At 47.2% G+C, this 27,962-nt stretch overlaps 4 protein-coding genes across 5 annotated transcripts in view; 2 read left to right on the top strand and 2 right to left on the bottom strand.

Annotated features, from left to right (window-relative positions):
* Positions 1-27,962, bottom strand: part of TSPEAR (thrombospondin type laminin G domain and EAR repeats) — a 184,915-nt gene that overhangs the window by 144,417 nt on the left and 12,536 nt on the right. The gene's annotated exons all lie outside the window — the stretch shown is intronic.
* On the top strand, positions 2,212-3,108 carry LOC116481874 (keratin-associated protein 10-11-like). Of its 2 annotated transcripts, none has more exons than XM_032174861.2 (2): positions 2,212-2,532; positions 2,641-3,108. In XM_032174861.2, exons 1-2 carry the CDS (start codon positions 2,212-2,214, stop codon positions 3,106-3,108), a joined length of 789 nt encoding a protein of 262 aa, XP_032030752.1. The 2 variants fall into 2 exon arrangements, with proteins under 2 accessions (XP_032030752.1, XP_032030753.1); XM_032174862.2 differs by having other exon boundaries at positions 2,212-2,547; positions 2,770-3,108.
* On the top strand, positions 7,559-7,968 carry LOC116481885 (keratin-associated protein 12-3). The gene has a single exon (XM_032174885.2). The coding sequence runs from the start codon at positions 7,607-7,609 to the stop codon at positions 7,895-7,897; it is 291 nt and encodes a 96-aa protein (XP_032030776.1). The 5' UTR covers positions 7,559-7,606; the 3' UTR covers positions 7,898-7,968.
* LOC116481884 (keratin-associated protein 12-1) lies at positions 16,358-16,944 on the bottom strand. The gene has a single exon (XM_032174884.2). The coding sequence runs from the start codon at positions 16,902-16,904 to the stop codon at positions 16,614-16,616; it is 291 nt and encodes a 96-aa protein (XP_032030775.1). The 5' UTR covers positions 16,905-16,944; the 3' UTR covers positions 16,358-16,613.

Raw genomic sequence — 27,962 nt, 5'->3', positions numbered from 1 at the left:
AAAACAAAAGACTATGTTTTGGAAAAGAAGAATCCAAATGTGTGTCACTTGCAGAAGACCCAGCCGTGGGCCACCCTGCCCTCCAGACTCACATCTCCTCCCGGCACCTCCCTCACCCAACCAGGGCCATTCAATCCCTGCCACTCAGCTCACTCAGATCCCCAGAGTGTCTGCTTGATTTAAGAAATGGTTTGATCATTTGAAGGCCCATAGAAGCTGCCCTGCTGGCCCCCAGTGGAAAGTTCCATGATCCAAGAAGTCATGTCTCCAGTGAGTCCGGGGCTCCAAAGTTACACCTCATGTTGTGGCTGATGTAAAAAGACCGTACTTGCACTGTGTGTGCCTGTAGTGCACCCACTAATATGGTGTCACCCTAGACTTCCTGGCTTTCCTATCATCTCCTGAAAGCAGCACTAAGTCCTTCAGTCCCGGAAAGTGGATTAAGCACACAGTTCTCACATATCTGTACTAATAATCACTGAAAGGATATTTAGAGTTATAAAAAATGAAATCAAAATTATCTAACAAAAACAGGAGGCTCAGCAGGGTCCTTCATATGTTTGTAGAAAAGAGAAGGAGACAGAAACAGGTTAGGGAATAAATTGGAGGAGGACCCTAATGCACTGGAATAAAATAGTCTTTTATTCAGAAAACTGAATGAACTGCCACCAATGAGCAGACTACCTGATGTCCAATGAAACAAGAAAAAAACATTTAAAAACTCAAAGTAACATCATCAGAGTGAATGGATAACATATTTCATCCATCACAAGATGAAAGTAAAAAGTCATAAGAAGAGAGACTGGGAAGGATGAAATTATTATTAAAAATGGAAAAACACTTCAGAGATAAGTCTTTATACTGAAAGGCTCAATAAGTTCTAACCACAGAAAGTAAAATAATGCAGTAGCCTAGAAACAAAAACGTGACACTTTAGGACAATAAAAAGAAACCCAAATGCTCCCAGAGAGTTAAGGAGAGAGAGAGAGAAACTAAAAAATGACAAATGACCAGCATCAGACTGTCATCAGCAACACTGGATATCACAAAAAAATGGTGACATGTGTTCATCATTTTGAGGAAAAGTAATTTAAAACCAGAATTTTATACCCAGCTAAGCTATCATTATAAATGTGAGGATAAAGTTGATATATTTTCAGACAAGCAAGGAATCTTAAAATGTATGTCCTAAAATCACCATATATGAAAAAGTACTTGATCTTTCACCAAGGCAAAATGAAAATTGAAATAATCCAGGGTGCAGCTTCAAATAAAACAAAGAGAGCCTCTGAGGGTGGCATGGAAGAGCTGAAGAGACAAAAATAAAGCACGGATCCACCAGCTACTGAATCTCTGAGTATTCTCCTTACAAGGTGTGAGGGATTGAAGGGAGGGCCACTTAGCACTTTGCTTTTTTTTTTTTTTTTGAGACAGAGTCTTGCTCTGTCACCTAGGCTGGGGTGCAATGGTGCAATCTCAGCTCACTGCAACCTCCACCTGCTGGGTTCAAGAATTCTCCTGCCTCGGCCTCCTAAGTAGCTGGGACTACAGGCACTTGCCACCATACCTGGCTAATTTTTTGTATTTTTAGTAGAGACAGGGTTTCACCATGCTGGCCAGGCTGGTCTCAAACTCCTGACCTCATGATCCACCCACCTCAGCCTCCCAAAGTGCTGGGATTAGAGGCATGAGTCACTGCGCTCGGCCAGCTTCCTCTTATCTTATCATCTATGCCATTTTTATTTCATATGAATTGCACATTTTTCTCCATGTTTATGTTTTAAGATGCTAAAAGTAATAAAATACATCTAATCAGTCCAGAAACACGATAGGTGGAACCAGAATTGCTTCCTTTGGAGAAACGTTCATCTCTAAAACCTCAACTCAACAAAAGTTTGCTTGAAATATTTTCCACCACATTTCTGTGGCCAAAATAAAAACTGATGAAGAAACAGAGCCCTGTGACATACACACCAGTTTAATGAGGGAAAAACAAAGAGATAAACCAGCATGAATGACGCATCTCCAGCCACCAGCTGTAAACACCAACAAGGAAGAGAAGCTTGTGGAGCCTCCTGTCAGGACAACACATGCCAGGGAGGGATTTAAAAGCCCCACAGCCCTGAGCACCTCACTCACTCACTCACTCACTCACACACTCACTCACTGACACCTCCCCCAGCTCCCAGCTCACCTCCTCCCCACCCCAGCATGGCTGCGTCCACCATGTCCGTCTGCTCCAGTGCTTACTCCGACTCCCGGCAGGTGGACAACTGCCCAGAGAGCTGCTGTGAGCCCCCCTGTGGCGCCCCCAGCTGCTGCACCCCAGCCCCCTGCCTGACCCTGGTCTGCACCCCAGTGAGCTGTGTGTCCAGCCCCTGCTGCCAGGCAGCCTGTGAGCCCAGCCCCTGCCAATCAGGCTGTACCAGCTCCTGCACACCCTCGTGCTGCCAGCAGTCTAGCTGCCAGCCGGCTTGCTGCACCTCCTCCCCCTGCCAGCAGGCCTGCTGTGTGCCTATGTGCTGCAAGACTGTCTGCTGCAAGCCTGTGTACTGTGTGCCTGTCTGCTGTGGGGCTGCTTCTTCATGCTGCCAGCAGTCTACCTGCCAGCCAGCTTGCTGTGCCTCTTCCTCCTGCCAGCGGGCCTGCTGTGTGCCCGTCTGCTGCAAGCCTGTGTGCTGTGTGTCCACCTGCTCTGAGGATTCCTCTTCATGCTGCCAGCAGTCTAGCTGCCAGCCGGCTTGCTGCACCTCCTCTTCCTACCAGCAGGCCTGCCGTGTGCCCGTCTGCTGCAAGACTGTCTACTGCAAGCCTATCTGCTGTGTGCCCGTCTGTTCTGGGGCTTCCTCTTCATGCTGCCAGCAGTCTAGCTGCCAGCCAGCTTGCTGCACCACCTCCTGCTGCAGACCCTCCTCCTCTGTGTCCCTCCTCTGCCGCCCCGTGTGCAGGTCCACCTGCTGTGTGCCCATCTCCTCCTGCTGTGCCCCCACCTCCTCCTGCCAGTCCAGCTGCTGCTGCCCGGCCTCCTGTGTGTCCCTCCTCTGCCGCCCCGCATGCTCCCGCCTGGCCTGCTACAGCCTCTGCTCAGGTGAAAAGTCCAGCTGCTGAGTGCTCAATCCTTGTCTCCTGCCGACTGTGTCTTTGCTGCCAAGCAGGATACTCCAGTCTCAGGAGCCCCTGGAGTCCTCAGAATCCACCAGCTCCATCAGTAGCCACATAGTTGCTGCCTGAGGGGGATTTTGAGCACATGATACTTTCCTCACCACTGTCTGGGAAGAGACAACCCACAAATCCCTCAGCAGGTGGACTGTGGCCTTCTGGAACCCCCTTCTCCAAATGTATTGCTTACACCCAATGTGACAAAGAAGAACTGCTCTAATAATACATTCTTGAGTCAGGAAATACGGGCTGGTGTGCACTTTCTGCTCTTCCCCTGAGCCCCTCTGCCTACTCCCAATTTGGGGTGTGGGACCCACTGTCCTGTTAAAGGCAGACAGGACAGTGTCTCTCATTCTGAGATCAAACACCTGGGAGACAGCAGGCTTTGAAAGCAAATGTGATCAGCTCCACACCCCTCCTGCTGCCAAAGCCCTGCCCACAGGGGATGAGCCTCCAACCTGAGCCAGGGAGGGGAGCAGAGCTGAGTGGGCTCGGCCTCTGGTGAGTTTTGGGCCACCTGCCCATGCCTGGCCCCTGCCAGTCCAAGCTAAAGCTGAGTCGAGAAGAAGCAGAAATCCCGTTCAGGTGGGACCTGAGAGCCCCACGCACCATGCTGGCCTCGTGGTGTGTGGGCCGTGGAGAAGGTGCGCACACAGAGGGCTGCCCCGAGAGTTTGAGGGCCACCCTGTGTGCTCTGAAGCACTAGCAATTCCATGGGCCCCAAGAGGGGTTCTGCAGTCACTCAGACGTCACTCATCCTACTCAGGGTTTAAGGCCCGGGTGAGGAGACACAGAGCAAAAAGACACCTTATCGATGAACCCTTAGAACAGTGGGAGAGGATGAGGCTGTAGTCTCAGTGGACCACTAGCACTGGAGAGTGAAGAGGGCACTAGTGAGACCAGTCACGTCAGCACCTCCTCAGGAGGCTGGGAGGGCCCAGGGAAGAGGCGACAGAACAAAAACCCCAAGAGGACCTTTAACCAGAAAGTAGCTGAATTTAAACCCGCATTGACTCATAAATCTCTCAGTTTGCCAGAGTTTATTCAACCCCTGTGTCTGTTACTTGCTTATTCAAATATTAAGAAAAATACGGCCATCCCCATAAATAAGTGGACAAAGGCCTTCATGGACCTTTCATAGCACAAAGAGTTAAAAAAAGAGGGGGAGACGTTTCCACCTCACCACTAACCAAAGGCACAGGGGAGCCTAAGGCACAGGGGGCACCAACATTGCTGAGGCCGAGCCGCTGTGCAGCCAGCGGGCGGACGCACCCAGGGCCGCAGCCTCCAGGGCACCAGAGCCTTTGAGCTTCCCGATGGCTCCTGAGGGGAAAGCCAGGGACAGCCATGGCCGGGCACAGCTGGTGACACCCGGGCCCCTATGCTCTGTGTGGCAGCTGACATGCAGGTCTGCTGGTGGCCATGTGTCCATGCAGCTGTCCAAGCCCACGTGGTCAAGCTGCCGCAGTGCCAGATGCGGAGGAGAGACTAGGGCTGCAGCGGCGGGGTCCCCTCCCCTGTGAACGTGCGTGAAGGTGTTCACAGCACAGCGGCAGCTCCGAGTGCTCCGCCCCCCCAGGTCCCGGGGTGCCCCTCCTGTCGGTGAAGGAGATGAAGGACCCACTGAGTCAAGGGCAGCTGCTGCCTGCAAAGGCATTCCGTGAAACCACAGGGAACCGCAAAGCCCCTCCACCACCTGCTGGACAGAGCCGGACGGCCCCTGGGGACCGGGGGAGGGTGTCTGTAAGGCGAGGACATGGCTGGTGCATGCTCGTCAGGGTGTGATCAGAGACCCTCCAGCCTGCGGGCACCCTCGCCCAGTTGTAAGGGTGAGAGCACAGCCCCAGGCGAGGCTGCTGGCCTGGGAGGAGGGGGTGAGCGGCGGTCTGTGGAGGGGCCCTCTAAGGAGTCCCCCTGCACCTCACATGCTCGTCAACACAGGGCATCCTGGTAACAGAAGTTTCTAGACATGGGCCTCTCAGCAGGAGGGGTGCACTGGCTGGTGCTCCTCTTAGCTGATTTCTTGGTTCCCAAACGGCTCCCCCGCTACCCACATGTGCCAACAGCACCCCCTCCAGGCAAATCCCACTCATACCCAGGACGTGCCCGCACCCTGTCTCCCGTGTGGCCCACACGCATGCCACAGGGACCAAGCTGGCTCTGTCGGGGCAGACCTCGGTTTTGGGGGCCAAGCTTCCCATTCTTGGAATTAGCGCAGGCATCCCCCACACAGGCTTCCCTCCTTCTGCGATAGCCTCAATGCCTGAATGGGAGCCGGGCCACCCTCAGGCCCAGCGTCGGGCCTTCCTGTGTGTGCAGTGGGCTCGGGCTGTGTCCTGAAGAAGCCCAGCCACGCAGATTCCCAGTGGACTCTTCCTTCCCAAGGAACCACGATGAAAGACGCCACGGCCCACCGACGCACAGAGGAACCCGGGCTGCTCTCATGGCTTTGCACCCACCTCTTTCCTGGGCTGAATAGTGTCCCCTTAAAAAAAGACATGTTGGTCCAGACGCGGCACATGCCTGTAATCTCAACACCGTGGGAGGCCGAGGAGGGAGGATCACTTGAGCCTGGGAGTTCGAGAGCAGCCCAGGCAACACGGTGAGACCCCATCTCCACAAAAAATAAAATAAAATTTAGCTGAACGTGGTGGCGTGCACCTATAGTCCCAGCTACTTTGGTGGGAAGTAGCCTGCGCTACTTTGATATTTACCTGCTCCTTTACCTTCCCCTGTTCCTCCTACTCCTTCCTGCAGGTCAGGGCCCACCTGGCCTCGTCCTAGTCAACCTAAAGGACATCTGTGCACGTCGTCTGCAGCGCACATCTGCAGGGGAGGATTTCTCCCAGCTTTTGCTCTTCTGAACAGGTTTTTACCTCAACATGTTTTGAAGGATCTTTTTCATAGTTATAGAATTCTGGGTTGGCAATTTTTTTTTCAGCATTTTAAAGAAGTTGTTCCATTGTCTTCTGGCTTCCACTGTTTTTGCTAAGAAGTGAGGGATTTTCTCATGCTTGCAAGAACCTTGTACCTTGTATGAAAAGTGTCTTTTTTTTCCACTGTCTTCGATATTTTTTTGGTTTTCATTACTTTTACTATTTGATGCTTGGATATGGTTTTCTTTGTGTTGATCCTCCTACAGGTTCTGAGATTCTTGGGTCTGTAAGTTGTTATTTTTTAAATCAAATTTGGTGTCTTGGGCCATTATTTTTTCAAAACTTATTTATGGTTCAGTATCACTGTCTTCTCTTTCTGAGGTTGAAACTGCTAGTATGTTAGACAGTTCAGTACTGTTTCATATGTCTTTTCATTTTTCTAGATTCTTTCTCCTCTTCTTGAGAAAAGATCATTTCTACTGGTGTGTCTTCAGGTTTGCTGACTCTTTTTCCATCTGACTCCTAACCCCAAACCCTAGACCCCCCAGCATGGGATTCTGATGCTTGGTTCTTGGGTCCTCATGATATGACCAGTTCACCTACACCCATGGCCCAACACCCAGAGTGCAGGATTCCTGCTTCCCCTGGACATACCAGTTTCTGAAGCAGCATCCTCACTCTCTCCACGGCCACACTGTCTCCTCACAGAGGCCCCCCAGACCACCCACCAGCACCCCCATTACTATCTCCTGAACCCATTTTCCCCAGTACTCAGCCCTGTATGGAATTATTTCATGCCTTCATTTCTTCCTTTACTCATTTATTCATTGCCCACTGCTAGAATGCTCTTGAGGCCAAGATCTCTTCGCTGCTAGTACACAATACATATTTGTTGCATGAACAAATAACTTCTTGTATAGATTACTCTATGGCAGGGTTGGCTAACTTTCTGTAAAGGGCAGACAGCAAATATTTTAGCCTTTGCATGTTACAGTTTCTTCCATAACTATGCAGTTGTGCCAATATAGTGCAAAAGAAGCCACAGACAACACATAAACTAATGGCATGCTGTGATCCAATAAAAGTTCATTTGAAAAACAGGCAGTGGGCCAAATTTGGCTCACAGACCATAGTTTGCCAACCTATGCTTTAAAGTTTCACTCTACAGAATAAAAGCTCAAAATACATTATTGCCTCAACACCTTCCTTGATAGCATGAAACAAAAGTGAAACGACAGGATTTGGTACTTTGAGTCAAGCCAGTGGTGCTATGTGCACAGTAGTAGCCTCAAAAAAATTGACAAAAAACCTGCAGAATGTCAAACCAGAACATCCTGTTTACAGAAGAAACTAACCTCAAGGCTAAAGCTATTTATGGTGGAGCATAACGCGGGAAAGTACACGTGGGAAAATAAGATGTTGGGAAACACAGTGGAAACAAGCACAAGGAAGACAACAGTTGTGTTTTTGTGTTACCCAGACGCCCGGGACCCAGATATAAAGACCACCAGAGAAGCAGCTTCCAGACATCACCATCCTCCTCCCCAGTACCAGCCCAGCCACACGTCACCATGTGCCACACCAGCTGCTCCCCGGGCTGCCGGCCAACCTGCTGCATACTCAGCCCCTGCCAGGCATCCTGCTATGTGCCCGTGAGCTGCCAGTCCTCCGTGTGTGTGCCCGTGAGCTGCACGCACATTGTGTGTGTGGCTCCCTCCTGCCAGCCCTCCGTGTGCGTGCCCGTGAGCTGCAGGCCCATCATATATGTGACTCCCTCCTGCCAATCTTCAAGGTGCTGCCAGCCCCCCTGCACCACCATCCTCTACAGACCCATCTCCTGCAGCACCCCTTCCTGCTGCTGACCAGCTGCTCCTGGTACACAGGGGTACACACCTGTATCCCTCCGTGAATAAGCATCTGGTGGACCCCCAGATTGCACACATAGGGCAGAAGAAAAGCCTGCTCAAGGAGACCTCTGAACTCTGGGGTGAGAACGTGGAAAAATGACTCAGACCTTCCGTGACCCTGGGAACCCCCCAAGGAAGTCCTGGCTGCCAGAGTCCTTCTCTCACTCCAGCAGGAAACTAAAATCCATGCGAGCCAAATAAATCGGCTGTCCCTATACACCTCGTGTCTCTCTTTTATCTTCATATGTTTTGTAAGTTCTTTCCTTGAAGGTACATACCAACTTTAATGGCAGCAGCACCTCTTCAGAGAGAGAGCCGCCTTCCTGATGGCTGAGCTGAAGTGGAGGGTCCTTGGTTGGGGGAGTGGCCTGAAGGTTCTGTCCCCCGACTCCCTCCCCAAGCCCTGCACTATGGGGTAATAAGATGTTGGGAAACACAGTGGGAACCACCATGAGGAAGACAACTGCTGTGTTTTTATGTTACCCAGATGCCTGGGACCCGCGTATAAAGACCACCAGAGAAGAAGCTTCCAGATGGAGGGTGTCAGGGGGAGGGTAGAAGAAAACAACCCTCTACCCAGAAGGATGGACAAGAAATAGTCCTGGGCCCCGGATGCCATGCAATACCTCAAAGGATTACTATGGCAAAGAGGGCAGGAAACTCTTTCAAACAACACCCACCACAAATACAGAGCAGAGTTCGTCTGTCCCGGGGAGGGGTAGCAGGAAGTCCAAGAAAGTCTCATTCTCCAAGTCCCACATGCGAAGGGCCTGCCTAAGACTGACACTGGACCAGGACAACAGAGAACCCTCCTTTCTCCAGCTCCAGCCTAGCAGGCACAGCTCAATAAGCAACGTCAGCCTGCCTCTGGGGAAAGGCAGAAGTGTGTAGAGATCTCCTCTGAATGTCAGGCATGCAGGGGCGTGTGAAACTTAGGGTGGAGCAAAAGCACTGACCTCCCTCCCCACCCCTCATCCTAAGTGCAAGCACTGATACACCCTAAGCACAAGCTGTTGGTGCACTGAAGGCAACCACAGTAACAACAAAAGCCAAACCACGGTCAATGTCTGACCAGATTGATTCATCCACCTCCCCGCACACACTAATGACCTGACAGAAAAAGAGACACACGCATTTCCAGAGGAAAGTGATGATGTCTGATATTCAATAAAAAATTATAAGACATGCAGAAAAGCAAGGAAAAACCAAGCCATTGTCAGGAGACAAAGAAATCAACAAAGCTGGATTCAAAAGTGACCCAGGGGCTGGGCACAGTTCACACCTGTAACCCCAGCACATTGGGAGGCCGAGGCTGGAGAGTCGTTTGAGCCTGGTAGTTCGAGGCTGCAGTGAGCTGAGATTGCACCACTGCACTCCAGCCTGGGTAAAAGAGCAAGACACTATCTCTAAAAACAGAAAGTAAAAAGTAAAATGACACAGGTGTTAGAGCTATCAGGTATAAACTTTAAAATAACTATAATGAATAGATTAAAAGATCAAGAGTAAAGCATGAAAAACATATATGAACAGATGGGTAATTTCAGCAGAGAGATGAAACTCTAAGAAAGGTCAAGTGGATATGGTAAAAATCAAAATACGGCATCAAAGATGGCTTCCTTCAGTGGGCTCATCAGTACACTTGATACAAACAGGTGTGGAAGCTTTGAATTTGAAAACATGTAAATATAAATTGACCAAATTAAAACACAAAGAGAAAGAGGAAGAGAAGGGTGGAGGGAGACAAGAGCAAAACATCAACTCCTCATTTATGAATGTAATTGGAGTCCCTGAAGGAGAAGAAAGAGAGGGCAGGGCAGAAGAAATATTCAAAGAGGGAATAGTTGAGAAAGATTCTAAAATTAATGAAATACATAAAGCCCCATATCCAAAAAGTTCAGAGAACCCCAAATTGGGTAACTATATCCCCACCACAAATGACTAGACATGTCACGTTAAATCTGTGGCTGACAAAAACCAAAGGTAAAAAGGGAAATCTTCAAAGCATCAATATTTTAAAAGCAGACTACGAGCATAAGGACAAAGGTAAAGTTTACATCAGACTTCTAATCAGAAACCACACGACCGAAAGTACATCTTTAAAATACTGAAAGAAAATCTGTCGACCCTATGACACTAAAAGTATCTTTCAGAAATGAAAGAAAACACTTTTTCAGATGAACAAAAACTGAAAGACTTCATTAACAGCACACATGCACTATAAGAAATTCTTAAACAATTTCTTCGAGCCAAGGAATGTGATAGCAGAGAGACACTTGGATCCACACAAAGAAAAGAAGACCTCTTGTCTGGGTGCCGTGGTTCATGTCTGTAATCCCAGCACTTTGGGAGGCCAAGGTGGCTGGATCACCTGAGGTCAGGAGTTTGAGGCCAGCCTGGCCAAAGTGGTGAAACCCCGTCCACTAAAAATACAAAAATCAGCCAGGCATGGTGGTGTGCCCCTGTAATCCCAGCTACTCAGGAGGCTGAGGCAGGAGAATTGCTTGAACCCGGGAGGCGGAGGTTGCAGTGAGCCAAGATCGCACCACTGCACACTCTGTCCTGAGCAACAGAGCAAGACTCTGTCTTGGGAAAAAAAAAAAAAGAAAAGAAAAGAGCTCTAGAAATTATTTTAAAAGAAGATAAATATAAATAAGCCAGGCACGGTGGCTCGGCCCGTAATCCCAGCACTTTGGGAGGCCGAGGTGTGCAGATCACGAGGTCAGATCGAGACCATCCTGGCTAACACAGTGAAACCCTGTCTCTACTAAAAATACAAAAAATTAGCCGGGCGTGGTGGTGGGTGCCTGTAGTCCCAGCTACTCGGGAGGCTGAGGCAGGAGAATGGCGTGAACCCGGGAGGCGGAGCTTGCAGTGACCCGAGATCGCGCCACTGCACTCCAGGCTGGGCAATAGAGTGAGACTCAGTCTCAAAAAAAAAAAAAGCATTATAACTAATTGACTGTCCAGAGCAAAAATAGTGACAGTGCATTGTGGGATTTTTTTTTTTCTTTTTTGAGACGGAGTCTCTCTCTGTCGCCCAGGGTGGAGTGCAGTGGCGTGATCTCGGCTCACTGCAAGCTCTGCCTCCCGGGTTCATGCCATTCTCCTGCCTCAGCCTCCCCAGTAGCTGGGACTACAGGCGCCCGCCACCACGCCCGGCTAATTTTTTTTTGTATTTTTAGTAGAGACGGGGTTTCACCGTGGTCTCGATCTCCTGACCTTGTGATCTGCCCGCCTCGGCCTCCGATAGTGCTGGGATTACAAGCGTGAGCCACCGCGCCTGGCCTCATTGTGGGATTTTTAACATAAGTAAAAGTAAAGCATGGCAACAATAACACAAGGAATATAAAAGAGGACAAGGAGGTACACTGCTGTAAAGTCCTGCCACTTACAGATGAAGTGGCGTCATATTACCCGGAGGTATCCTTTGTTACAGTAAAGGTATGTGTTGTAAATCTTAGGCCAAATAAGTTTGAAAAGACGTGTTAGGCTACTATCGCCTTGCTATAAGGAAATACCTGAGACTGAGTAATTTATAAAGAAAGGAGGTTTAATTGGCTCACAGTTCTGCAAGCTGTACAGGAAGCATAATACTGGCACCTGCTCAGCTTCCGGGGAGGCAGAATTGTGAGGAAACTTACAAGCATGGTGGAAGGTGAAGGGGGAGCAGACACATCACGTGGCCAGAGCAGGAGCGAGAGAAAGACAGGGGAGGGGCCACACGCCTTTAAACAACCAGGTCTCCCAAGAACTCACTCACTGTCGCAAGGACAGCACCAAGGGGATGATGCTAAACCATTCATGAGAAATCCACCCCCATGATCCAGTCACCTCCCATCAGGCCCCATCTCCAACACTGGAGATTACAATTCAACATGAGATTAGGGTGGGGACACAAATCCAAACTATATCAAGATGTATATAAAAAGTAGATATAAAAGGGAATAACTAAGAATACTAAACCAAAAAGTGGCATAGAAAGAGGGCAAAGATAAAAAGGAACAGATGGAACAAATAGAATACAATTAGTAAAGTGATATTTTGCTAATATTAAATTAAATGCAAATTAATTTATTAAATTAAATTAAATGCAAATCATCTAAACACCAAAACCAAAAAACAGATATTTTTAATTGGATTAAATAATTCAGGATCCAACTATATTCTATCTACCAGAAGACTCACATTAAACATAAAAACATAGATAGGTTAAAAGCAAACAGATGGAAAAATATACCACACAAACATTAATCAAGTAAAATTGGAATGGCTATATTAATATCAAACAAAGTCAACTTCACAAAAGAAATATTACCAAGGATAAAAAGGAATATTACATAATGATAACGCATCAATTCACCATGGAAACATAACAATTCTAAATGTGTAAGCATCAAACAGCCAATTTTCCAAACACATGCAACAAAAAAACTGAGAAGGGAAAGGAAAAACAGATAAATCAGATTTGTCATTGGACTTCAGCTTCAAGGGAACAAGTAGACAGAAAATCAGGAAGGATACAGAAGGCCTGGACAACACTGTCAATCAACTTGACCTAATGGATACTTACAGAACACTCCACCCAACAATAACAGATACACATTCTTTTCAAGCACATGAAACATTCACCAAAAAGACTATATTCTGTGCCATAAAATAAACTTCAACCCATGTAAAAAAGTTGAACTAATACAATGTATGTTCTCTGACCACAAAGAAATTCAATTAGACATTAACACCAAAAGGATAGCAAAAACACCCTGCAGAACTGTAAACTAACCAACACACTTCTAAATAACCCACGGTTCAAAGAAGAATCACAAGAGAAATTAGAAAATATTTTGGATTAAATACAAATTAAAAGACAACATGTCAAAATATATGGAACATAGCTAAAATAGTGTTTAGAGGGATAAAATTATATCATTAAGTGCTTATATTCACAAAGAAGAAAGTCCTGAAATCAATTATCTAAGTTTGCACTTTAAAGAAAAAAAGCAAATTAAACTCAAAATTAGCAAAAGAAATGAAATAATTAAAAATCTGCAAAAAATAATGAAGTAGAAAATGGAAAAGAATTCAATGAAAGCAAAACTGCTTCTTTGAAAAGAACAATGAAATGAATAAGCATCTAGCCAGACTGATCAGGAAAATTATGATAAAGAGAAAAAAAAAGACACAAAATAGCAATATTAGGAGTGAAAAAGAGACATCATTACAAATCTTACAATTATTAAAAACATGATACAGGAATGATGTAAACAACTTCATATCATTAAATTTGATAACATACATAAAATTGGCACTTTTTTTAAAGACAAAAGTATGAAAGCTTATTCCAGAGAAGTAGATAGCCTGAATAGCATCATATCTATTAAAGAGGTTGAATTTTCAGTTAAAATCTTTCAACAAACAAAACTAGGGGCAAATGGCCTCCCTGGAAAATTCTACTAAACATTTAAAGAGGAAATATAACCAATTCTACATGAACTCTTCCAGAAAATAGAAGGAAAGGAATCATTCCCAATTAAATTTATACAGCCAGCATAATCTTGGTATCAAATTTGAACAAAAGTATTATAGTGTATAGTATATAAAAAACTATACACTATTAATAATATCTCTTATGAATATAGATACAAAATTCTCAACCAAATACTAGCAAATTAAATCCAGAAATATGTAAAAGAGATAAAAGGTCGTGATCATGTGAGATTTATCCCAAGAATGCAAGGTTGGTTCAGTGTTAAAAAATCAACTTATAATTCACCATATCAACAGACTAAAGAGGAAGCAGCATATTATTATCTCAATAAATTCAGAAAAGGCTTTTGACAAAATTCAACATCCATTCAGAATAAAAACTGCTAGCAAACTAGAAATTAAAAGGAACTTCTTTTAAAGAGCATTTATGAAAAACCTATAGTTAATATACTTTATGATGAAAGACTACATGCTTTCCCCTTAAAATCAACAATAAAGCAAGAACATTCACTTTTGCCTCTGCTATTTATTACCACACTGGACTTCCTAAACAGTGAAGTAAAAAGCATGCAGGCTGGAAAGGAAGAAATAACACAGTCTCTATTAACATATTACATTATTGTCTACCTAGAAAATCCCCAAAATTCTATAATAAAGCTACAAGAACTAGTAAGTGAATTTAACAAGGTGAAAGAAAAAATGCCAATATACAAAAATCAATTTTATTTTAATATACTAGCAATGAACAATCAGAAATTGAAACTTAAAAATAGTACCATAATAGCATTAAACACTATAAAATACTTAGGGATAAATTCTGGGGGAAATATATAAAATGTATACATTGAAAACTACAAAATATTGAAGAGGAAAATCAGAGAAAACCTAAATAAATAGACCATGTTATGGATTGCTGGATATGTCAACTCTCCCCAAATTGATCTATAGTTTCAATACACTCCCAATCGAAATCTCAAAGCAAATTCTGTAGATATTGATAAGCTTATTCAAATATCTATATGGAAAGACAAAGAAACTAGAGTAGCCTAAACAACTTCTTAAAAGAACAAAATTGGGCCGGGCGTGGTGGCTCACGCTTGTAATCCCAGCACTTTGGGAGGCCGAGGCGGGCGGATCACGAGGTCAGGAGATCGAGACCATGGTGAAACCCCGTCTCTACTAAAAATACAAAAAAAAATAGCCGGGCGTGGTGGCGGGCGCCTGTAGTCCCAGCTACTTGGAGGCTGAGGCAGGAGAATGGCGTGAACCCGGGAGGCGGAGCTTGCAGTGAGCCGAGATTGCGCCACTGCACTCCAGCCTGGGCGACAGAGCGAGACTCCGTCTCAAAAAAAAAAAAAAGAACAAAATTGGAGAACTCACACGAGCTGATTTCAAGACCTACTATAAATCTGCATTTATCAGGGCAGGATGGTATCAGCAAAAAGACACTTAGCATATGACCCAGCTATTCCGCTCCTAGACGTTTACCCAAGAGAGAGAAACAAATACGTCCATGCGAAAACCTGGACTCGCTAACACATGCCCCATGTGGAGCACTAGCATCACAGAACTTGGGCTCCAAGTGGCCCTGAGGGTCCCCACAGCTCTGGAGGGCGGAGGCTGAGCCAGGCCTCGTCCATGCTTCTCTGAGCACAGGGCAGGTAGGTTCTCCAGAAGCATTTTTTGGTTACCAACCCTCCCTCCTCTCGTGCTCTGATTTCCAGTTTCACCTCCAACTCCCAGCCTGGGGGACCAGAGTGCTTACGTGTGTGCATAAGTGTGTGCACGTTGTATAGTGCACACATTGGGTGTGTTCACGGATTCGAATGTGTTCAGCTGCCAGCATTTATATGTCTGAGTTGACTGGTTCCATTTCTTGCTCAGTTTTATCCAAAGCCCCCCAATTTAAACTACACAATAGGTCCCTGACCACCTTGCCTAAAAGATGATGAAACCAGTTTTTCAACCCTAAACTCAACACTTGCCTCCAAGGCAAATAAAAAGCTTGGAATCTAAGGCAGCCAGTAGTGAGAACGTTCTTTGGGGGACAGTTCTGGGCTACGCTATCTGGAATAGCAGACTCCTGGGGCAGGACGGCTGGCCCATCTACTGGGGAACATTTAACCTGAGACAGTCACAGCAGAGCCCCACAGGAAGGGAATACAGCCCAGACAGGAGAAATGCAGAAGAACGCTACCAGCTGTACAACAGACTGGGATAAGCAAGTTCCAGATTACATTCAGAAGAATTCCCTTTTCATATCACCAGAAATTACTAAATTAGAAAACACACATTTCAGGAATCCATAGAGATATGACTCAACTCTATTTTTTCTAGAAAGTAACAGAATAAGGAGCACACAATCCCAACAGTGGCTGCCCCAAGAAGTTCTTGGTAAATTATTGATGATGTTCTCATTTCTATGTCAGGCAGTGGGTTCATGGGGGTTTATTATATTAGGCTCCTCAGTAATTGATCATCAGTCAATCAATAAAAACCAAGCCCTTGTGGACCAGTGATGGGAGTGTGTGCTGCAGAACTAATCCAGTTCTGTAAACCTGGGATCCTCCGAGACCTGGCAAACAGGACGTCCACCAACCATATGGGAAAACCCGATCGTCAGTGCACTGAGGCTTTGGCCATCAATGCAGGGCTTGCTGGCCTGGAGCAGGAGTGGACAGCCAGTGGGGAAGCAAGGCCACTCCACCACAGGCGGGTAAGTCACCGCTGTGACCACTGCACCTGGGCCCCAGGAGCCCTGGGAGAGACCACATGGGCATCTGCAGCCGCGCCCTCCACCCGGGACACCACCTTCTGATGAGCACTGGGTGAAGGGATCACTGAAGAGGGTTTAGCAGCAAATTCTATGTAATCAGCAGAATAGATAGCGGGGAGTATGGAAATAAAAAAGAAAGACCAGAAACGCAGAGCTGCATGGGGAAAGCTGGTTTATTTGGCTCTCATGGGGTCAGAGAATGACTCTGGGACCCCAGACTTCCCTGGGGGGATGGGCAAGGTCAGCAAGGGCTCCAGATCATTCTATCATATTCTCGATCCAGAATTCAGAGGGTTCACCGAGCATGCTTTTCACCTGCGCCATGTGCAGAAGACCAACTGAGGACTCATCCAGGGAGTGTACAGGTGTAGCCTCATCTGCACTGGGAGCAGCGGGTCTGGTGATTCATGCTCAGCAGCAGGAAGGGGTGCTGCAGGAGATGGGTCTGCAGAGGACGCTGGTGCAGGAAGGCTGGCAGCACCCAGAGGACTGGCAGGAGGGAGCCGCATACACGACAGGCCTGCAGCTCACAGGCACCCACACAGAGGACTGGCATCTCACAGGCACGCACACAGCTGGCTTGAAGCTCACGGGCACGCACACAGAGGACTGGCAGCCTACAGGGACATAACAGGATGCCTGGCAGGGGCTGGGCAAGCAGCAGGCTGGCTGGCAGCCTGAGGAGCAGCTGGTGTGGCACATGGTGGCGTGTGGCTGGATAAGGTCGAGGCAGAGGGCAGTGATGTCTGGGGACAGCTTCCCTGGGCAGCTTTTATACCTGGACCCAGGTGTCTCCACAACACAGAAGCACGCACCCGTCGTCTTCCTTGTTTTTCTTCCTCAAGGCTGTTTCCTGGAACTCAGTTTTCTGTTGTAGATGCTCATGTTTTTTATTTGGCCCTTTGTTTCATGACTAATTGCACCTGCTTCAAGCTCTTGTTACATTTGGAAACTGCCCAAATCTATCGGGTGATGCACAGGCAGTTTTAGCTCCACTGCCTGACATCTGCCTCCCTTCATTAGTTCTACACTGAAGCAGACATGAGTGGTACCCAAAAGACCTCCTCGAACCACAACTTCTGTTCATCAACCAGAAACTGCGGGGAAGAGACCAGAACTGAATATAGACAATGTCGTCATACTGGGAAACCTGCTGGAGTGAGTGATGCAAAGCTGGCTACTCTATCAACTATACAGTTGAGATTTAGGAGATGCTCGTTTTCAGGCAGCCGTCAACCAGCAGTGCAGACTGTGCTTCCTGAGAGAGAAGAAACTTAGGAGATAAACTCCCATTTCCCAGCTCTCTGCTGGGGCAGGCTTCCAAAATGTAGTGTCACCAGCTGGAGTCTGAGCAAAATACGGTGGCCCAACTCTGCTGAAGAGGAAGGGGCCAGTGCCCACGCAGTTGACGCCCTGGAGTCCGAGGAGCAGAGAAGCAGAAAGAAGGATCCATGTGGAGAGCAGGCACCGCAGTGTGGGAGTTGACTGTGAATCTGTGGAATGGGGCAGGGCTGTGCATTCCCCGGGCAAGGCCACCACAGGCTCACCAGAGAGAAGCTGCCAGAGGATTGAGAGAGAAGCCCCCCTCCAGCCCCCACATCGACATCCAGCCAAGACGCCCTACAGCCCGGCACCAAATGAGTAAGGACCACAGACTACAGCGAGACCCGCCTAGGCCAGCCCGAACAAAGCCTAAACCAATTCAGAATAAGATTTTTAGGGAAGACAGTTTGGAATGTGAGTCCCACCAAGATAGAGAGTGTTCCAAGTTGTAGATGCTTCCCAGAGATCCATCCTAGCAAAGCGTTAAACAAAAACTGCACAAGATTAAGGTCATTCTCCAGTAACTGACGACTAGAACAAAAATCAGAAACATGACACAGCTCAGAGTCTGTAAATGCATTGTTATAATACCTCATACACAATCAAAATCATCAGATATTGGCCAGGTATGATTGTTTATGCCTGTAATCCCAGCACTTTGGGAGGCCAAGATGGGAAGATTGCTTGAGGCTAGGAGTTTGAGACCAGCCTGGGCAACAGAGTGAGACTCTGTCTCTACAAAAAAAATGGTTAAAAATTAGCCAGACATGGTGGTGCATGCTTGTGGTCCCAGCTACATGGTAGGTTGAGGCAGGAGGGTCTATTGAGCCTGGGAGGTTGAGGATGCCGTGAGTTACGATCACACCACTGCACTCCAGCCAGGGTAACAGAGCAAGACCCTGTCTCAAAAAACAAATCATCAGATATTAAAAGATATAGGTAAATTTAATTCACTGTTAAAAAAATAAACCTGAGATGGTCTAGATATTGGACATGGCAAATGATGACTGCAAGAAGCTATTATAAACATGTTCCAAAAAATCCAAGAAAACTGTTCAAATAATTAAAGGAAAACATTGTCTTCATGAATGGATAAATAGGGAATCTCAGTAGAGTAATTGAAAGTATTTTTTAAAATGGGAATCCTAGAACTGAAAAGTACAGTAGTTAAACATTTTAAATACACCAAATTTGACTTCAAAAATCAACAACATCCAAATCCAGGAATCTCAGAAAACCCCCAGTAGGATAAATAGGAAGAAAACCACGTCCAGGCACATCATGAAGTGATGAAAACCAAAAATGAAGACAAAATCTCAAAAGCAGTGACAGGAAGACACTTTACATACAAAGGAACAAGGATAAGAAAAACACCCTGGCTTCTCGTGAGAAACAATGGAGACACATCTTTAAAATGCTGAGCAAAAAAACTGGCAATCCAGAAGTCTACATCTATGAAGAACGCGCTTCAAAACTGAGATTGAGGCCGGGCTGGGCACTGTGGTTCACACCTCTAATCCCAGGACTTTGAACACCGAGGCAAGAGGATCACTTGAGCCCAGGAGTTGTAGACCAGCCTGGGCAACAAGCAAGAGCACATCTCTACAGAAAATTTAAAAATTAGCTAGGTGTGGTGGTGTGCACCTGCAGTGCCAGCTATTCAGGAGGATGAGGCAGGAGGAATTCAAAGCTGCAGTGAGCTATGACTGCACCATCATACTTCAGCCTGGGTGACCGAGCAAGAAGGGTCTCAAAAAACCCCAGAAACTGAGATTGAAGTGAAAACCTGTTCAGAAGAGCAAAAGCTGGGAGAAATCCTCCCCTGCAGTTGTGCACTGCAGGCAACGTGGACAGATGTGCTTTAGGTTGACTAGGATGAGGTCAGGTGGGCCCTGACCTGCAGGAAGGAGTAAGGGCCAGGCAACGTGGACAGATGTGCTTTAGGTTGACTAGGACAAGGCCAGGTGGACCCTGACCTGCAGGAAGGAATGGGGGGATGGGGGAAGGTAAAGGAACAGGTAAATATCAAAGATGCATCCTCGTTCTTCTGTAGTCGACTCGTAAGACAACTAACCTTTAAAATGGATTACTTGATGACTAGGTCACATAGGAACATGTGATCATGGTGGCTGCCCCAATTCTCTTGGTCTTTGAGTGTGCTTCTGAACTATAGCAGTGAAAGGAGTGGCCTGACAGGGCTGAACTTGTGGCCTCACCTGGCTTGTCCCCAGGCCTTAAGGTCACTCCCACCACATGGCCACGGATCAGCTCTGGGTCCATAGACTTCTAAGTTCTGTCCACAGCTCTGAGACCCCACTTGGTCTTCAGCCTTGGAGGGGCTTTCATTAATGTGGTGCCTGACTTGTCCGAAGGCTTCTTGGCAGGAATCACCTGTATCCACCACCAGCAGGCACAGGAGGATCCACACAGGAGCAGAGCGTGCCCCTGGGAGCTGCCTGGGATGGAGGGAGTAGCTCTGCCCTGAGAGGTGGCTCATCCCCCTACCGTGTGATACCACCATAGAATAAAGCGCTGTGGCCAACCCATGAAGAGAACAGAGCTGGGGTGTGAGGAGGAGCGCGCCATCCACACTCCTGCCCGCTGCTTCCCAAGTGCAGGGGCATCCTGGAATTTCACGCCAGCCCCTCACTTTCCCCCAAGCTGCCTCTGCAGGGGTGAGACTGATCAGACCCACAGTGTGGGAGAGGAACCAGATATGAGTAGCTCACGCCCCACTCCGTGATGGGTCCTCCTGGGCTCCATCTGCAGAGGAGGTGGCCTGTGGCCACTAGTGCTACTCGTGTGAAGTGGGCACTTCTGAGGTGTGGTGTCGGGAAGCCCACTGCGGTCACACACCTGAGCCATGCTCTGCAGAGGCCAACGTGGCTGATGTTTTCATCCATCTTCTCTGTCCCAGCTGGTTCAGGACTTCAGGATGAATCACTTATTGAACCCTCAAGCCCCAGTATAATTTGGCACAGTGGTAACGACCATGGATTCCAGAGTGAAACTAAGCGGTCCAGATCCCTGCGTCTCTGCAGTGGCGCGGACACGCACCCATTGTGCAAACCCTCTACGACTTACAAATGGCACATCTGTAAAATGGGGTATCGGCCACTCCGAATGCTGGCAAAGATGAATGAGATAACCCCGTAAGCTGCCAATCACAGCCTGGCACAGTGCTAGACCTCTGTGCATTACTGTTACCCCAATCATCGTCATTATTATTCCACAATATGGAGCCCAGTAGCTTGGCTTTCGTTATTTGGGAAGACCCTGATGATGACTGAGCTTCTCAGTCGAAACGGGGCCCCTGGTGCAGTGAGCGTGACTGTGCTTGTGTGAGCTCCAGACGGCATTTACGATGGAGGGACCTTGAACATCCATGAGGTGGACCCCTGGCCTCACTGACAGCCCTTCACCAGCTCCCCTCGGCTCTGTTTCCAGGAAACACATGCTCTGCTGAGTCATGGGAGCCCCCAGCTCAGAGGTTCCTGAACTGAGTAACCTCAACAAGAAAACCCAGAAAGATCAACAGGAGAGGGCAGAGGAGGAAAACCCACCCAGGAGGAAGATGCCAGGGGGCTTGCTGCCTGGACACCCGTGGCCTGCCCTGGCTCCATGCTGTGTCCCCACCACCTGCTGCCCACCCAGGGCTGTGGGACCTCCTGCTGCCACCTGGCCACCCCCGCCCTGCCCCCCAACCATGCAGCTCTGCTGTGCCGGCCCCTGTGTGAGGCGTCCCCCTCCTGCCAGCTGGCCTGCTGCGCGCTCAGGTCGGGCCTGTGTGTGGCCGCCTCCTGCTGGTCCTCCAGGTGCTGCCAGCCCTCCTGCCCCTTCCCTGGCCTGCAGACCTGTGGCCTGCCACACCGGCCTGCTGCTGATGGATTATCCTGATAATCAACTCTCTGCTATTTTTCAGCAAAAGCCTTTCCCTTTGTCCTATTATCAGAATCCCCCTGCACTTCTCAGTCACCAGTGACGGATCCACCTCCCACCGTGGCTGGAATTTGCCCTGAACGTTCTTGTGCAAGAAGGCTTAACTCCCTATCAAAAATAAGTCTCTGCTCCTCAATACTGGGTCTTTTTAAAAACCTCCCTGAAGCTGTTTCTCATTGTCCTTTGCCTTCCTGACCAAGATAATGCCAGCACAGGGTTCTGCCCAGGACAATGCCAGCATGGGGTTCTGCCCTTGGTCACTGCTCAGAGGTGGAGCTTGACCCTGGAATGTCAGGAAGCCGCTCCAGGAAAAGCTGTGGCTGAAGCTGCTGAGTCCAAAGCGGGTGTCTCCTTCCCAGTAGTTTCAGATGAGGATCTCTCACCCAGGGCTCTTCTGGAGCCTGGAAACGAAGCCACAGGACAAAGGGCTGCGGGAAGGAGGAGGCTGAGCCTGGGGAATACCTGGCAGCTGCCTTCGGGTGTCAGAAGGGCTTTCCCCCAGCGCGTGTTTCCCCAGAGGCTGGATTGGGGCCACTGAGCCAGTGTGACAGGGAGGTAGATGTCAGCCCAACAGGAGGAAGGGTCCCCTGAAAGCCAGGGCTCCCAGTGACACACTTGGCGCCTGGCGATTACTCAGCTTCTGGGTGCTGCGGGCTCTGAATGGCAGGCACACTTCTCCCACTGTATCATAGCAGACAAAACCGAACGGCCCACGTGCCCATCAGCCGGTGGATGGATAAACACAGCCTGACACAGCGGTACAGCGGAAGCCACACCAGCACTGAGGGCGGCATTGCTTAGGCACACAGCAACAGGAATGCATCGCAGAAACACCACGCGGCATGGGAGAGGCCGGCACCGGAAGACTTGCTGTATGACTTCATCTAAATGAGTTCTAAAACAAGGAGAACCAACTCATGCTTTAAAAAATTCTCAACAGTGGCCATCTCTGGGGGATTGGGTGAAATTGACTGGGGAAGGCAGAATAGTTCTGGAGAGGATGGTAAAGTCCAGGGTCCTGATGGGGGTCCTCTCCCAGCCAGGAGGGAAGCCGGGACCACCCTCACCCCTGGGCCTCAAGGGGGCCTGGGTGAGCTGTGTTGACGGATTGGCAAACTTCGTCAAATTATACCCTTAAGATCTGAATCATTTCACATGCAAAATAAATGCTGAACTCGAGTTAATGGCACGTTGCTGCAGTGTGTGAGTGACGTGTGCGGTTGCTGCACCTTCCCCTGCAGTGCCTGTGAAATAAGATGCACTGACAGAGGCCGGCTGGGGGGTGAGTATCTGATCAAGCAGAGTGAGTGCCGTGCCAGGTGCAGATCCAGGGCCAGGCGCGTGGATGCCCATTGTTTAATTTTTGCAACTTTTCTGTATGTTTCCGTTTTTCGTAACAAAATGAAAATAAAGATCGTTTTTAAAAAGTAGTTCAGAAGATGAAAATAGTAAACGTTTTCATAAAAAATAGAAGCCACACATGGAATCCTTGCTTTGGAGAACTGGGCTATGATCAGAGGGAAGTGGGGTACACTCAGAGAATTGGGGTACCCAGCATTCAAGGAGAGTAACGGTGGATCACAGGTCAGCCAAATGTCCCAGAAGCAGCAGGACAGTTATGAGGAAGCCAACACTCAAACATCGTGGCCGCCCCAGGGCAGGATGGCAGACCCAGCCCACCATTGCCGTCTCCACCTTCCCAAGACCACCACAGGGGAGGGCAAGTGAGTTTACCAAGGATGAGGGACTCCAGCAATGAAAAGGAAAGAGAGGGCCGGGCGCGGTGGCTCACACCTGTAATCCCAGCACTTTGGGAGGCCGAGGAGGGCAGATCACGAGGTCAGGAGATCGAGACCATCCTGGCTAACACGGTGAAACTCTGTCTCTACTAAAGATACAAAAAATTAGCCGGGTGTGGTGGCAAGCATCTGTAGTCCAAGCTACTCGGGAAGCTGAGGCAGGAGAATGGCGTGAACCCGGGAGATGGAGCTTGCAGTGAGCCGAGATCGCGCCGCTGGACTCCAGCCTGGGCAACAGAGCCAGACTCTGTCTCAAAGAAAAAAAAAAATGAAAAAGAAAGAGAGGGGTGTGTGTGGACTGCCGGCCAGGGCAGAGGTGGGACCCACCTGCCTGGGAGCCCCACGCGGCTCTGCTTCCCAGCAAGCCCAGCGGAAGGGGAGTGGGGAGGGCTGCAGTGGAGAGGGGGACTGAAGGTGTGAGCACGGCACCCCCTGGCCAAGACCCCCAAAGGCCCCGAGGGGCACCAGGCACAGTTCTCGCATGCTGGCCTCAGGCTCCCATCGCTTTTACTCCAAAGTGAGGCTGGCGACGGATGGACGTGCGCCCCGAGCATAGAGCACCAGGCCAACCTCCCCACTCAGGTGGGGGCTCCTCCAGCAGAAAACAGACCACACACACAGCAGGAGAGGAGACCGGGCAGCCCGGGACCACCCTCACCCCAGCCAGGAGGGAAGCCAGCGGCACGAAAAGCAAGACCAAGATAAACTAACATATTGCTGCACCCAGGGGAAACCAATGGTTTAAGGAACTTAAAAAATCCTAAATACGGCCGGGCGCGGTGGCTCACGCCTGTAATCCCAGCACTTTGGGAGGCCGAGGCTGGCAGATCACAAGGTCAGGAGATTGAGACCATCCTGGCTAACACGGTGAAACCCCGTCTCTACTAAAAATACAAAAAATTTAGCCGAGCGTGGTGGCAGGTGCCTGTAGTCCCAGCTACTCGGGAGGCTGAGGCAGGAGAATGGCGTGAACCTGGGAGGTGGAGCTTGCAGTGAGCAGAGATGGCACCACTGCACTCCAGCCTGGGCAACAGAGCGAGACTCCATCTCAAAAAAAAAAAAATTTCCTAAATACACTCAGACATTCAGGAAGATGTTATATCTATCAAACAAGGACAAGATGCTTTGAAAATGAACAATTAAAATAATGATCCCTAAAATGTCACAGATATTAAACATCTCATTGATATTTAAAATTAAACAGAGAGGCTTGAAGGTGAGTGTATTGGGATTCCCTTAGAGGGACAGAACTAATAGTACATATATATATGGGGGGGTTTACTAAGTATTAACTAACATGATCACAGGGTCCCACAATAGGCCATCTGCAAGCTGAGGAGCAAAGAGATCCAGTCCAAGTGCCAACACTGAAGAACCTGGAGTCCAGTGTTCCAGGGCAGGGAGCATCCAGCACAGCAGAAAGATGCAGGCTGGGAGGCTGGGCCAGTCTCGCCTTTTCACATTTTTTCTGTCTGCTTTATATTCGCTGGCAGCTGATTAGATGGTGCCCACCCAGATTAAGGGTGGGTCTGCCTTCCCAGCCACTGACTCAAATGTGAATCTCCTTTGGCAACACCCCCACAGACACACCCAGGATCAGTACTTTGCATCTTTCAATCCAATCAAGTTGACACTCGGTATTAACCATCACCATGAGGTTGAGAAATCTGATTTGGAACAAAACATCAAAGAGATAAAAAAAGAACTGGTGAAAAAATACCATAAATGACTGATCTAATGAATGTAATCCCTGATGTGTGGGAGTCCCAAAAAGCGGGACAGTGAGAATGATGAGAGGACGCACAAATAAACCCCTAAAGAGGAACATTTCCCAAGGCTGAAGACACAGTCTTCAGGCTGAAAAGAACCAAGTGATGCCAAGAAAAATGAACAGAAAAATCCTAGATATGTCCTGTTGAAATTATATAACATCAAAGATAACAAGTGGTTCCCATGGGCTTCCAGAAAATCAAACAAACAAACAAATGAACAAGTCACCCGCAAGCAATAAAAATCAGATTAGCATCAGACATCTCATCAGCAGCACCAAATGCTACAGACTCACAGAACGAAACTCATGATGTCCGGGAGGTCAGCATTCAGCCCACGCTTTCAAAGATGAGCATGCTCTAAATAAACAGGTTAAGCAGAAGATAAACAGTTCTTAAGATAAGCAATAAACATGACAGCAAATTATTAACCATAAAACTATTAAGTAAGCATATGTGTTTTTCTAAGGCTAAGTAGCATGTATTTTATCCTCTGGGCGTGTGGTCATTTGCTTTTCTACATTTTTGTTTGTCTGTTTGTTTATAGAGAAGGGGTGGTCTTGCCATGTTGTCAGTCTAGCATCAAGCTTCTGGGCTCAAGTGATCCTTCCACCTCAGCCTCTCAAGTAGCTGGGACTACAGGTATGCACCACCATGCCAGGCTCTTTTCAAAATATTTTAAAGTAGTGGAAATATTTTTTCAAACTGAATCCGACCTAGATGCCAAGTCTGTAAAACAGATTAAAACACAGCTTCTCTAATTTAAAGTGGGATGGAGAATCCAGACACCTATCAGTTTGTCCTCCTCCCCTCCCTTTCCTTCATCTCCCCTCGCCTCCTCTACCCTTCTCTCCTCTCTCCCCACTTCTCTCTCTCTCCCCGGCTCACCCCCTTACCTAGGTAGCATCTGAAATGTCTCCTAAGAACATGATTTTACAACCTTGTTGCTTTGAGTCCCTCTCTCTCTCCAAGCTTTAAGAGATTACAGAATTAGCATGTGCATCATTAGGCCAGGGAACAGAGCAGATAGCAAAGAATGGCACTCACCCCTATGTCTCTAACGTATAACTGTTAACACCATATGATGTATCGGCCATTACTTACAGCTGACTTTCTCTTTAATAAGCTTATTCTTTCAAGAATCCTTATGTCCCCATCCGTACACTAAGACCCTAAGAACTGAGAGACAGAACATCAAGGACCTATTCATCCATATTGTGCCAATTGCAAAAATGCATGAGGACATTATGTATTGATAAAAGATTCAACTCATCAAAGATATGAGAATTAGAAACATATATGCACCATACAAAGAGTCCCCAGATATATGAAGCAAACACTGACAGAATTCAAGTGAGAAATAGACAGTTCTACAATAGCTGGAGACTTTAATATTTCATTTTCAGTAAGGAACAGAACATCTAGTCAGAAGGTCAATAGGAAATAGAGAACTGAACCCACTATAAACCAGTTACTCACAAAAGATACATATAGTACACTCCACCCAACAACAGCTTTACTGGTGAATATCACCAAACATTTTTTTAAAATTTAACAAAAACCTCCTCAAGTTGTGAAAGAAAAAAATAGAAGGATCACTTTCTAACTCACTCTATGAAGCCAACATTATGCTGATACCAAACCCACATAAGACATCAAAAGAAAAGAAAATCACAGATGGACATGACTTCTAAATACAGATGCAAAAATTCTCAACAAAATACTGGCAAAGTGATTCCAACAGCGTATTAAAAGGATTATATACCATGACCAAGTTGGATTTATCCCAGGAATGCAGATAGTTCCAGATTAAAAATAATCAATGTAGTATACCACACGAAGAGAATGAAGTGAAAAAACCCACATGATCTCAGTTAACAAAGAAAAGGCTTTGACAAAGTCCAACACCATTTCATGATTTTAAAACACCCCGAAAACTAGAAATAGAAGGGAATTTCCTCAACTTGCTAAACAGCATGTATGAAAAACCCACAGCTTGCATTATACTTGACAGTGAAAGACTGAAAGCTTTCCCCCTAAGATTAGGAACAAGACAGGATGTCCCTTTTCACCACCAATATTCAACACTGTACTGGAAGTTCTAGCCAGAGCTATTAAACAAGGAAAATAAATAAATAAAAGTCATTAAAATTGGAAAGGAAGAAGTAAAATTATTTCTATTCACAGGTGACATGATCATGTCTACAGAAAATCCCAAAGAATCCACAAGAAAGCTACTAGAGCTTTATTAAAGAATTCACCAAAGTTTCAGGGTACAAGATCAACATACAAAAATCATGCATGTTTCTAGACACCAGCAATGAACAATCTGATAAGGAAATTAAGAAAAACAATTCCATTTCAATGGCATCCAAAAGAATAAAATACCTAGTAACAAATGTAACCAAGGAGGTAAGAGACTTGTACAATGATAACTATAAAACATTGCTGAAAGAATTAAAGAAGACATAAATAAATGGAAAGACATCCATGTTCATGGATTAGAAGACTTAATGTTGTTAAAATGGCAGTACTACCCAAAGAAATCTACAGATTCAATGCAGTCCTTATCAAAATTCCAAGTCTTTCTTTTTTCCAGAAATGAAAAAGCTGATCTTCAAGCACATATGGATTATAGGAGCTCAGAATAGCCAAAACAATCTTGAAAAAGAGGGACAAAGCTGGAGGATTCACACTTCCTAATTTCAAAATGTACTACAAAGCTACAGTAATCAAAACAGTGTGGTACTGGCCTAACAATAGACATATGGACCAATAGAACAGAACTCCAAGTTCAGAAATAAACTCATACATTTATGGCCAACTGATTTTCAACAAGAGTGTCAAGATAATTCAATAAGAAAAGAATAATCTCTTCAACAAATGGTGTTAGGAAAACTAGATTTCCAGATGGGAGAGAATGAATTTGG

This window comes from Hylobates moloch, unplaced genomic scaffold (assembly GCF_009828535.3).
Source record: "Hylobates moloch isolate HMO894 unplaced genomic scaffold, HMol_V3 SCAFFOLD_14, whole genome shotgun sequence".
Classification (NCBI taxonomy): domain Eukaryota; kingdom Metazoa; phylum Chordata; class Mammalia; order Primates; family Hylobatidae; genus Hylobates; species Hylobates moloch.
The sequence above is the reverse complement of the archived record's forward strand: the minus strand, read 5'-3'. Positions and strand labels throughout refer to the sequence as shown.